General features: G+C 42.4%; 1 protein-coding gene across 8 annotated transcripts in view; it reads right to left on the reverse strand.

Moving 5' to 3' along the window:
- The window catches only part of auts2a (activator of transcription and developmental regulator AUTS2 a), a 1,321,624-nt gene that overhangs the window by 942,430 nt on the left and 365,780 nt on the right, over positions 1-13,414 (reverse strand). For all 8 annotated transcript variants that reach the window (XM_085964474.1, XM_085964476.1, XM_085964473.1 and 5 more), the window contains exon 2: positions 8,920-9,129. In XM_085964474.1, coding sequence (XP_085820600.1) covers positions 8,920-9,129 — 210 coding nt within the window. The remainder of the gene's footprint in view (positions 1-8,919; positions 9,130-13,414) is intronic.

A 13,414-nucleotide genomic window follows, 5' to 3' on the forward strand; every position in this document is an offset into this window, starting at 1 on the left:
CCCAAAGCGCTAAAGAACTGGTGAAGTACTTTTGAAGTGCAGTCACTGTTGTAATGTAGTAACATAGTTAAGTAGTGCTACGCTATAGCTCTTTATTAATTGTATGGCAACTCTCTATTAACTGCCGAGCAGCTCACTACTAAAATGAACTGGAGGGCCACCACAGGCTGTATTTTGTAAAGAAAGTTTTATTCCATGAAAGTGTGTGACCATTGCTGGTGATCGAAAACTGTCACTGTTTGCTTTATGACTGGAGCAACACAGAGCTCAGAGAGCCTTGTCAAGTCCTGTTATGGGAATACTTGCAACAACTGGTTACATCTATGACACTGAATTTTTAATTCCTCAGTTAGGGGTCGATGTCCACTGCAACTTATGCTGACTCTAGCTGCAGTGCTGGAACACAAACAGGCTGTGGTACTTCCTCTAACGTCAGGAAGTTCCACTCACGAGTTGATACTACCCATGCCGTCAGAGAACATAAAGGGGGGGAGGGGGGCGGTGCTGCTATTGGCGCTGGATGCCTCACAGGTGGAATGAAATCCTGAGCCACCCATTCTGGCCAGTAATGCGGTGTTGCCACCCTTCCCCTTTGGGAGGAGGCCTGCAGTCAGAAGTTTAAAGTTGCCACTGTGATTTTTGAAACGGCACGTGCGCAATCTCTGAAACCAGCCCCACAATGGAACTGCGGCAGCTTCCCGGGCACCAAAAGCCTTGCATATTGTGAGACCACAACGTGAATGCAACATCAGTTGCTTCGTGACAGAATGATTAGTTTCCTGGCTGCAACACTTACTTAAGATTGTGTGATGTGAGCTAATCTATGCAGTCTAGTAGTTCCTTGAATTGTGAGGAGATGTGCCACGCTTTATTGCAGCCGGCAGCACCAGTTGTGGTTGTTCAGTCATGAAAGAGAAGCACGTGATAGCAGCCACCATTACCATTATAATACCATGCGTCTTTTCTTCTTCATTGACACAAGATGTGGCTGCCATTGAGAAACCCCTCCCACACACATTTTCATGTTCAATTAACAGCTCACAGAAAGTTATTAATGAAAGCAGCTGTTAAAGAGCACTCTGAACCAATGGAGGACTGTAATCCAAGCTGTAAATAGCACGTTGTAAATTGCTTGTTACTGATGCTGTCAATGCATGCTGGGAAAGCTCAGTCAACACCACCACATCCATCTGTTCACTTTACTCTGAGCAGCTCCCCACCGCCCCCCCCCGCCACTCTGTGCAGCCATTGTTAGTGCTTACCTCCAATTGTGGGGAAGACTGGATAAACACTAATTAAATGCTACACAATTACAGCAGCTTCAGTTATTTGTCCGGTTTACGATTGACATTCCTTCTGGTAGTTCGGAGGGAAGTACACAAAGCACAGGTTTTAAAAACACACCAGCTGTCACATGTTCGACCTCACTGACTAACAAGGGAGGCAGTGTATGTGCGTGTCTGCCATTTAGTGCCGACAAAGCCCCATTTATAAATTCAGGAGTGAGTAAATGGATTTCATTTCAGGGTGCCAATTCTAACGATGACAGAACTGGGGATCCTTCCTGCTTCCAGTCACAATATTTTCTACATTACTAATTGATGTCCAGTGTCACTGCACATGCTAAGCTAGAGGATATGGTTTCTCCCTTATCTGCCTCCGATGTCGTATTGCTCAACCAACACCACCCCCCCCCACCCACCTCCCCCTTCCTTGTTCCACTGTCACTGACTTCACCTTTAACCTTCCATCCATTCCCCCACTCCCAGTTGCTCCCCTCAAGGGCAGACAGTGAGATTGGAAGCATCACTCCCCCCTCATCCTCAACCAGTTTCCCGCCTTCCTTCCCCCGCCATTCCTAACTGTTTCCCTCAAAAAGGTTTTGTTTGCTTTCAAAAATGAACTTTAAAAAAAAGAAATCAAATTAGCCTGCCCAACACAACTGCGATGCCTTGTCCATTGCAATATATACACTCTCCACCCCAACCAAAAGTCAAGTGATCCCCTGGGAGAGTTGGAAAACCAGATAAAAATCCAGGCATATTTGGGAAAAAATAATCTAGGAAATTCCTCTCCAACCCCATTAGGCAATTGAAACTAGTCCAGGAGACCACTCTGGCCCTGGTTAATGTCATGCAGTATCTACCTTTTGTACAAAGTAATCTTCCACCCAATGGAAAACAGGTCCAGCTCTCGCTTGAAGGAATTCAGTTCACCTGAACTGGAATCAGAAATCGATGTTCACCGCACAAGCCGGCAGCCTGTTCCACAGGTCAACTATTCTCTGGGGAAAGAACCACTTCCTGACATCTAATCGAGTTTTGTCATGTATAACTTGAAGTTGTGAATCCCTGGTCCTCCCTAACATATTTAGTTGAAACAAGCTGTCTACACAAACACAATCTACTCCCTTAATCATCGTATAAACCTCGATCAGATCACCCTCAGGTCTCCGATTCTCACCATTTGAGGAGACCAGAACTGGACACAGTATTCTAACTGAAGCCTAACCAAAGTCTTGTACAAGGTAGTATGCTTCATCATATAGTCAATTATCCTATAAATACATCCCAACACCCTACTCTCTCTATCTATCACTTAACGGCATTGTTCATGAACCTTTGGAGATCTATCCACTAGACTGTCCAGATCTCTTTCTATCTCCACTGGCTTTAGTACTTTTCCTCTGAAGGATGTACATATGTTCACTATTCTTCCTGCACACAAGCATTACACTGCACCTTTCTAAGTTAAACATCATTTGCCAGTCACAAACCCAATCCCCCAGCACATCAAGATCCGCCTGTAGTAGTCGAGCATTATCTGCAGTCCTGACACGCGCACAAATCTTAGTATCACCTGCAAACTTGCAGATCGTTCCCCCAACACCTACATCTAGATCATTACAAAAACAGTAAAGAGCAACGCTCCTACTGTCTTAGCACCAATCCCTGCAGGACACCACTGGTGACCAGTCTCCAAGCAGATCCAAATCCATCTACAGCCACTTTCTGCCTACAGTCCCTCAGCCAGTTCTCAATCCAGCACAGTGGATTGCCACTAATATCTGAGGCTTTGATTTTGTAGAGAAGCCTCTTATGAGGTACCTTGTCAAAAGCTTTTTGGAAGTCTAAGTAGACAATGTCTACTGGGTTTCCCTCATCCACTATCTTGGTGACTGCTTCAAAAAATACAATCAAATTTGTAAGACATGAACTTTTCTTGAACCCATGTTGTGTCCATATGTCCTTCTCTGTCAAAGTAGTCATATATTACATCACTAATAATTCCCTCAAGCATCTGCCCCATCACCGATGTGAAACTAATGGGTCTATAGTTACCCAGGTCTTTCTTATCTCCATTTTTAAAGATGGGGACTACATTAGCCTCCTTCCAGTCTAATGGAACTGTCCCAGAGTCCAGCGAGCTATTAAAGAGATGGGCGAGGGGCTCTCACAGCACCTGTCCCATCTACTCAAGGACCCTTGGTTAGATATCATCCAGGCCGGCTACCCTATCGATTTTAAGGTTCCTAATTCTATCTAAAACAATATGATCATCTATTTTGACATTAACAGTTTTACTATTATTATCATTGAATTCTGACAGTCGCGCATCATCTTCAAGAGTGAAGACCGATGCAAAGTATTCATTTAATAATTCAAGCTTACCCCACGAGTCCTTAGTAACCTGACTCTTTACATAACTGAAAAAGCTTTTACCATTACTTCAACAATTGTCTGCAATCCTCTTTCCATTATCCTTTTAGCTGATCTAATAGCAGCCTTAATGCTCTTTAGCTGTTCCCAGTTCCTAACTTTATTTAGTTGAGTATTCGATGATCTTAGTTTGTAGAACCATTTTTGTCAACACTTTTGATTTTAATGACTTAATACTGTATTTATGGCAACAGCGTAAGCTGTTCTAAGCCCATGCCATCATCCTTCTGCCTTTCCCTTCTCACTGAAGGGTAAGTTAGTGCATTCAATACAGACTTTCTAAGCTAAAACTTAACAAATGTAAAAAAGAAATTCAGAACAAATTCAAAATTAAGCAAACTGGGTGACGTTTTCCTTTTAGAAGTCATGGTAGTAAATATTCACTGCATTAAGCAAACAACAGCAATCTTTTTCCAACACCACAGGGGTAAACAAAATGTTTTCTATGTGTAATTGTTTATATTAAGCAATAGTGAAATACATGGAGAATTACTCAGTGTCTGATTAAATGTTCCTTTAAATGAAATATTGTCACTAGCAGGGTGCCCATAATTGGCTTGTATTGTATTTATCTTAGCTGGGAAATAAGCCAATTACTTGGAGATTAACCTTAAGAACATAAGAACATAAGAAAATAGGAGCAGGAGTAGGCCATTTGGCCCCTCGAGCCTGCACCGCCATTCAATAAGATCATGGCTGATCTTTTACCTCATCTCCGCTTTCCTGAACTATCCCCATATCCCTCGATTCCCTTAATATTCAAAAATCTATTGCTCTCTGTCTTAAATATACTCAATGACTGAGTCTCCACAGCCCTCTGGGGTAGAGAATTCAAAGATTCACCACCCTCTGAGTGAAGAAATTTCTCCTCATCTCAGTCCTAAATGGCTGACCCCTTATTCGGAGACTGTGACCCCTGGTTCTAGACTCCCCAGCCAGGGGAACCATCCTCCCTGCATCTACCCTGTCAAGCCCTGTAAGAATTTTGTATGTTTCAATGAGGCCTCTCATTCAATGTTTCACCTCTCATTCTTCTAAACTCTAGAGAATATAGGACTAGTCTACTCAATCTCTCCTCATAGAACAATCCCCCCATCCCAGGAACCAGTCTGGTGAGCCTTTGTGGCAAGTATATCCTTCCTTCCAGGTCCCTCTGAACACCAACATTTCCCAATCTCTCACCATTTAAAAAATACTCAGCTTTTCTATTTTTCCTACCAAAGTGGATAACTTCACATTTCTCCACATTATATTCCATTTGCCATATTCTTGCCCACTCACTTAGCCTGTCTATATCCCCTTGAAGCCTCCTTGCATCCTCCTCACAACTTACATTCCCACCCTGCTTTGTATCATCAGCAAACTTGGATATATTACATTTGGTCCCCTCATCCAAATCATTGATGTAGATTGTGAATAGCTGAGGCCCCGAGCACTGATCCTTGCAGTACCCTACTAGTTACAACCTTCAGCGAACTAACTTTCCTTCACAATTTCCAAAGTACACACACGGTTTGTGTCATAACATCTGTGGAAATTATTTTTCTCTGAACTTCCAGCAGGAACAGCATAACATTACAGAAAACTTCAGGACCACTGTCCATTCCCCTTTTCCCATGTTCTCCCTGAAATATAAATAGCTGAATGCCAACACAAGAAGAGCAATTTATTGAGGAGGTAATGATCATTATCCAATGATGCAATTATATTCTAGATGCTTATTCCTGAAAGAGTCTCATATTCCTCTGACGATCAATAGGACCATCTTCCAAACACTGCTTGCATCAACTTTGTCAAAATGACTCTGCGAATCTAATCCTAGGAGCAAAATCTATACTGAAATATATGAGAATGTTTTGTCTGATTGTAAAGACAATGAAATTGGACTGAATTGATCAGATTTTGCTGTGAGTGGTTAACAAATGGCACCAGCCGTTCATTAGACTTGTACTTGCCTATCGACTTTCTATGGGCTTTTGCATGACAAGTTACTGTCAGCCAAACATCTAAACAACACAACGCACTCTACAGGGCATCTGGGACCTATCGGAACAGGACAAGCAACTGTATATCTCCTTAACCAATCAGGCTGAAGAATCATTAATGAGCAGCGCAGAGTCTGAACCAGGAAATGCAAATTAGAATAGTGAATTAAATGTCAAATTAAGTACAGAAAGCAAAATAAAGAGAGGGAAAGAAAGACTGGATTAAGAGAGAGAGATAAAAGAGAAAGAAAAAGTTTAAAAGAATGTATTTAATTTTTTTTTAACTCTCCAACAATAATTAAAATCTGAAGGAGTGAGTCTCCACACTTGTAAACATTTATTTCAGTGCCAAAGAGGTTGCTTAGCAGTGATTAAGACTTACCACGCCGTTAAAAGGGTACTTACACTGGAATGGACAAGCCCTAACTTTCGAGGAACAGCACCTCATCTTTCGATTAGGCACTTTACAGCCATCTGGACTTAACATTGTGTTCAACAATTTCAAACTATAACCCCTGCCCCCATTTTTCATGCTGTATGATTTTGCCATTCCCATTTGCAACATTTTATCTTTCCTGCCTTACATAAGCACAGTATGTTCCTTCAATTCCTGTCTCTGCACCTGCTTATTATCTGTTACATCTCCAGCTTTTTCCCAGTTCTGATGAAGGGTCCCAGACCTGAAACAGTAACTCTCTTTCTCTTTCCACGGATGCTGCCTGGCCTGCTGAGTGTTTCCAGCGTTTTCTGTTATTCCTAACTTTTTATGGTGAGTTTACGACGACAGTATAGGAACTTAACGCCGTTCAATACATTTGACTGGGGAGTCAGACGACAAGGTGCTGTTTTCGCTCAGCTTACGGAGGAGTGGCGCATCTCGGACAAGAACTTCTGGACTTTTGCTTTTTACATCACCATTATTTTTACAGCAAAATCCGGCTCAATAAGATATTACTCCATTAGGGAGGCCCAGTGTCGATCTCACATCAGAGAAAGCTAACAGCGATATTAATTGTGTGTGAACCCCTTGAAATCCCTCACAAGAGTACATAAGGTAGGTTTTTGGGGAAATAAGTCTTAAATACAAGCTCTAAAAATATTGTGTCAAATCACACAAATTACAAAGCATAACCGCCCCTCCCTCTGAATAGGCAAAGGGTGACTTTCCTTATGAAAACTATTGCATATGATCTCCAACTGACAGGTTCATGCAACCAGATTGGATTGAAGTAGCTGCAAAGCACTACAGCAATCTTCAAAGGCTTAAATAACCCTATTTAATTGCATTAATTAGATTGAAGTGGATGGAATATGACACAACCAGCAGCACTTGTTGCTATAATAGGCACAAATTATACTTTCAGATGAAACAAGCAAACAAAATCTGAGAGCTTTTTTTTCAATGTGCAAAACATCAAGCTACAATGAAATGAAATGAAATGAAATGAAACGTGTACACTCCTATTTAGACCTACTTCAGGGCTGGGTCCAATTCCCCCTCCTCCAAGGACATATTTGATCTGTGTCCACACATTGCCTTTCTCTGTTACTTTAGTTTTCAGCCTGTTCAAGCACTTGTTAGCTCATTTATTCACAATACTCTCAGCCCTTACTTCCATCTTGCCTCTCTATATATGACCTGGTTTCTGCACAGTTCAAACAGATAACTTGAGCTCCATTAATTCAGTCTTTCATCTTTATTGAGCACAGTTCAAGTTAACAAGTATCTATTTCTGTATATCCATTACCTTCAAGATGTAACTGCCTGCCCTCATTCTGAGCCATAGACTAAATAATATTGCAGAGAGAGTGCCGGAACTGAATGACAATAAGCTATGACTTTGACTAGAAATGTCAATTGACATTCTGAAAGTATCAGTATTAATCTACTCTGGGAGTAATGAACATATCAACACTGAATCATGATATTATTCTGGAACTCTATATTCAGCATTGGAATTGGAAACCGCTGGAGAGTTCAGCCACAAACTAACCACACTATCAGAACCCATGAAGGGGAAGGAAATGTTTAGAAATAGAATTAGGGCATAACCAGCTTCACGATGAACAGTGGATCTATTATTATGCATCTCACCAAACTGTTACAAGGATTTCTACTCCTGAAATTGACTCTTCATTTTATTCTAACCTGATGCAGACAAATGTGCTTTTCTCTCCCATGATGATCCTCTCCATATTTCCCCCAGGTCGCTGCACTTACTGATTCTCTACCCACAGTTCAAGTTGATGGGTCATGGGACTTGCACTGTTTGGTCACTAACTGTATGCTATTAGTAAGGTTCTCATTGATTCCCATGGGATTTTCTAAGATAAAAAGTCGGATTCTTCCAACTTCACCCTGGCATTATGACTCAGCTCTAAATGCCGCACATCCTTGCCCCAAAAAACTGAGGTGGAGAAACTGTGACCATTGTGACTATGTTGGCTCCAACTGAAATTTTCAGGAGATTTGCTGAAGTGGCTTATCGTCGTTAAAATTCAATCAATGACACCGACCTTCCACTCAGTTTAGAGTTAAAGCCGCTCAAGCTATTAGTGCTGATCACCCAAATAACTCTCCACCTTTATTTTGCAGTCCAACAAGAAGTGTGATGTTAGTTTTGGTGTGAATAATCAATTGTAGACACCATTGCCACTTGACTACAGTCAACTTACTGCTGTAGAAGAGTGCCACCTATAGGAAAATCCTTTGCAAATGTGATTAGCTGGAAAACTGCAGGGTCAAAACTGATAATCAACTTGGCTGCAGCTCGTGTTCTGTTTGTCACAGCACTAATTCAGAGTGACATCTTCATCTCCCACATTTACCATCCATAAGACTTCAAACTGAGGTTTCTGAATTATTGACAGTCTGGGTCAGTGGTTTATGCTCACTTGCACTGGATCAGGATTGCTCAGAACCATTTGGCTTTGAATCCTTAACAGCCTCTGAGAAGAAACTACAAACTGTGTGAGGTGAAGTATGACTGAATTCTTAAGGTATAATAGATAGACTTCAAAACACATTGTGCCTCCGTCATCTCCACCACCCTCTTCTTAAAAAAATGATCCGCCCACTCGGAATTTAGGGAAACTGTTGAGAAATGGATTGGCCAAACCAAAGTGGGAAAACAAATAATGTGGTAAACTTCTATTTAGGAGTATCCCACATCAAGATCACAGATCCTTCCCGTAAGAAGAATAATCAGTCCTACCTGTCTGCGCCTCTTCTGGAAGCGCTTCTGCTTCCCATGGCCGTGACTCAAGCTGGGGTCATTTTCCCTGTCGGAACTTCCATTGCGGTAGCTGTGTCTATTCTTGTTGGCATGGAAACTCAGGCCATTTTGCAGTTCATTGCGTTTTTTCTTTGCAAGAGGGTTCTGAAGTTTCTCTAAGCGCTCATGAGGTTTTAGTGCGATGTCCTTCTGCAATAAGAAAAGCATTCTATAAATTGAAATGTTAACAACCACCATATTAATATCTTTTATTTTGTTCACCAACTGTATTGTAACCTTAACTGTTCAACATGCAAAAACACATCTGGTTGCATTATAATTTCTGTATCTTCATAAGAATCCTTCTAGTGGACAAACTGTTGTTCAGGCGTACAAATGAATAGCCGGTACTATAAATTCAATCTCCTGGTAAAGAATTATCAGTAAATATCTGCTGATGCTTATTTGATATTGTAGAAAAATGTTAAAAGACCAACAGAACACAATGAAGAATGCACAAAAGTAGTAAAGTCAGTGTTTAACAGCAGCTACTGCCATGGGAAGTGACAAGAGTTTGACAGCGTTTGTGTTTTTTTTTAATCAAATTAAAAGTATATTAAATTTGTATTTGGCTCAGATTTTTTTCATTCTTGCCTTTTTTCTCCCAACCTACTTCCTTTCCTGAAGATGTTTACTTTTTGCTAGGCTATAGTCTCATGGACACCGATTGCCCTCATCTAAGTGACCATTATTCAGGTGTGACTGACGACGAGCTATTGTGTGGGGTGGGGCATCACTGCTTCTCTGCCTGTCCTCCACCAACTTCTGCACACAGGCATTGCAAGTGAGTTATTTCTGGACGATCAGGAGTGGGAACCCCAATTGTCGCACCTCGGCCCAAGATCGCCATAGATCAAGGATTGAATCTGGAGCCTTCCTGGGTCTGTATTGCTGAGCCACTGGAGAAGCCATGGCTGAGAATTTGTTTGAATGCTCAAGAGACTGATGCAAGCGCTGACAGATGCATCCTTGCTTTTGGTTGTAAGCACGAATTGCACTAAGCACTCCAAGGTGGGGTGCAGCACACAGGCCTCAGGCAACGCAAGATTCCCCCAGCTACAACAATCTCCCTGAACTTAAATCACTAAAATGTCCTGAACCTGCACTGTTATTTCCATTTCTCACAAAGCCTATTGTTATGGGCTGCCTGGGTAAGGTTGCTCAGTTAGTGAGGAATTAAGTGCAATCTCTGTGTGTGGACTCACCCCCACTGGGAACTGGGCCGAGATAGACCGAACGCATTTCCCTTCAGGCTTCGTACAGCTGGCACAAACGAGAGAGGCTTTAAACCAAAATCCCCTTGGGCTGGGTTTAGTCTCACGTACCCAGAGGAAAGAGAAACTGCTCCATCAGTCTCAGTATGTATATTTACTATTTTTAGTTTGCATTCGACAGCACCAAAGCAGCACAAAAACCAATGCTTTTATCTGGAAGAGCCTTGAAGCGTGAAGACATTGGTCCCAGTGTACAGAAACATCTGTCGCGGTGGCACTCAATAAAAATCATGTGGTGTGTCAACAGACAAAAAAAAGCAGCTCTGCTTCAGGCACATGCAGTTATGCTAACAACATAACCTTTTGTGCCCTCAGCTATGTATTCCACTGGGAACCACTGTGGGTTAAAGACTTCAAGGAACAATACCCTTTTTATTTGGCACGCACGTGCTAGGTTTTAAATGCCTTGTATCATTCTATTGCTGGCTGTTTGGGGTGAACACAACAGTCAGGGACAACAGCTGGTGCTGCAATGTATCAATAAGAAAGAAAACAGAACTTGCATTCATATAGCGCCTTTCCCATCCTCAGGACATCCCAAAATGCTTCACAGCCAACAAAGTACCTTTGAAGCGTCGGCACTGTTATAATGTAAGGAAGTGTGGCAGCTAGAACCCATGAACTGTAGTTAGATAAATGATCAGCTAATCTGTTTTTATGGTGTTGGATGAAGGATAAATGTTTGCCACGACACCAAGAGAACTCCCCTGCTCTTCTTCAGGCAGTGCCATGAGATCTTTTACATCCACTTCAGTAGGTAGACGGGACCTCGGTTTAATATCGCATCCAAAAGATCACACCTCGGACAGTGCAGCACTCCCGCAGTACTGCACTGGAGTGTTAGCCGAGATGGCCCAGTAATTCGGGTCCCAACGCTTGAGTAAGCACCGTGTACTCACGCGTGGGACCGATGGAATTGCCGGTTTTCTGCATGCACAGCGCATGCGCGGGAAACCGGCATTTCCGATCCTCTGAACCAAGGGGTTCAGCGCTGAAATTCCTTAATTTTTTTACAGGGTTGCCCGTGCGATAAGGCCTCCAGTTTTTACGCAAGAAAAAAGCAGACGTAAGTACAGGTACTTAGTTTTAAAAGGTAAGTGGTCTATTAATTAAAGTTAGAATTTTTTTTCCACAGGTTTATTATTTTTAAAGACTTTACAGTAAGGTAAGTGTATTTTTAGACCCGATTTGTTAAAAAATTATTTTTTTCAAAAATTTGAATAATTGTTTAAATTAGTTTTTTAGTTATTAATAGTTCATTTAATTAGTGGGATTTTTTTTAACTTTTATTTGAAGTTTAAGTACTGTTTTGGGCGCCCGGAGTTTTCATGAGTTTGACAGTTCTTACTATCAAACTCATGAATGAACTTTTGCAACCTCCGATTGGTTGCCCAGTGCTCACGTGATCCCAGCCGGCTCATCGAACTAACTACGCCACTGGATCACGCAAGCACAGCGCGTCGGGAGCTGAACCGGGCCACTGACAGGAAATCCACGCAGGGCCAGGCTTCAACTGTCGGCACGCTATGTAAGTGTAGGTCGGGGCTTGCACCCGCGGGAAGCCCCCAACACCAATTTCTGGGCCAATGTGCTCAAGTCTCTGAAGTGCTGCTTGATCTCATGACCTTCTGACTCATGGGCAAGAGTACAACCAAGGCTGTCACTTGTAACAGCCTGTACATAAGAACATAAATATTTTGCAAGTGCTGGTCTCTGGGAGATTGAACTTTCAATCTGTCAACACAGACTTTGTCTGACCACTCTGGCCCAGAGAAGAATAATGCACCAGAATTTTTATATGAATTATTACAAGAGGGAAAAGATGGGAAACAATGAGTTGAAAGATTGTTGGCACAACAACATTATCACGCCAAACTGTTTCCTAATGTCTATTTTCTTCCTTGCAACTAAGAAAACAAGCTTCACTTTTCAAAATGGATACCACTTTCATCAAAACCTGTGCAAGCACTTTGTTTGAAAAACATTGGAGTCGATTTTAACTCCCCCAGCCTGCCAGAAACTGGGCGGGGGGGGGGTGGGGGGGAGGCAGTAAAAATGAAGCAGGGGACTTCCCCATTCCGTTTCCACCCAGATCTGTCTGACTGCAATTTTAAATTGCAGGCTACAAGGACACTCGCTCGAAGCCAGTGGGGTCCTTCTTTAAATATGCAGATAGGGTTCTGATGATGTCACTGGAGTCTGACTACTATTTTAACCTGAGGTCTTAGAGGGGGAGTAATGATGGCCAAAGCTATCTGGATCTCGATCCAAGACCAGAAGATGCCTAGGACAGTGTAATTTATCAATTCTGTTACAGGTTTCCTTGCGGGCCAGGAGGTGTGCTCCTCCAGGCCACACAAGGAAACCTCCCCACTCCCTGGGTGTTTTTCCCCTCCTCCAACCAAGATTTCCCCCCCCCACAACCCCACCCGAGCCCTCTGTACCTTCTGCTGGGGATCTTTCTCCTGGGTCCCCTAGCAACGGCCTCCGAGTTGCCCGATTTGTAACTGCCGCTTCCCACCGACTTCTGGGATGTTTTGGTCGGGAAGTCGGTAAGCGATAAGCTAATGAATCTCGGCTGTTAAACTCCGCCGAGCCTCACCGCTACCGCTCCGAGACAAGCTGACCGCTTTGCCTCCAGGAGTAAAAATTAAACCATAATGTAAGACCTACTCATATATCACAATGATGACAAAAAGACCACACGGCTTATCCACTGTATCAAATTTTTTAAAAAAGCTTATCAAACATTTTTTCATAAGGCCAATGCCCTGAATTGAACATACCAGCACAACATTCCATTGTATTATATGGATTTTTCCATTACATTTGCTTTGTGAGCTCAGTTGATTTTTTTTTCAATTCCCCTGGGCCTCCATGGAACAAGATGTCCATTCTGCAAATAGGCAGCAGTACCAGGGAGAACAAAGCCTCACAAAGAAAACATTCTCATTAAGTGCCTAGTCAGGCCACTTGAGGGAGAGGTTTTTCAGCTTTCATAATACTTGCAATTACACCAATTATTTCACCAGCATTTTGTTACTCTCCTAACCAACTCAATATGTTAGAACAGTTAAGAGACAATTGTATTTCTTTAATGGCCCAGAAATTCGGGTCCCAACGCATGAGTACGCACAGGGTACTCACACGTAGGCCCAACG

Source organism: Somniosus microcephalus, chromosome 22, assembly GCF_052327205.1.
Source record: "Somniosus microcephalus isolate GS21.2 chromosome 22, FLI_Smic_1.0, whole genome shotgun sequence".
Lineage (NCBI taxonomy): Eukaryota > Metazoa > Chordata > Chondrichthyes > Squaliformes > Somniosidae > Somniosus > Somniosus microcephalus.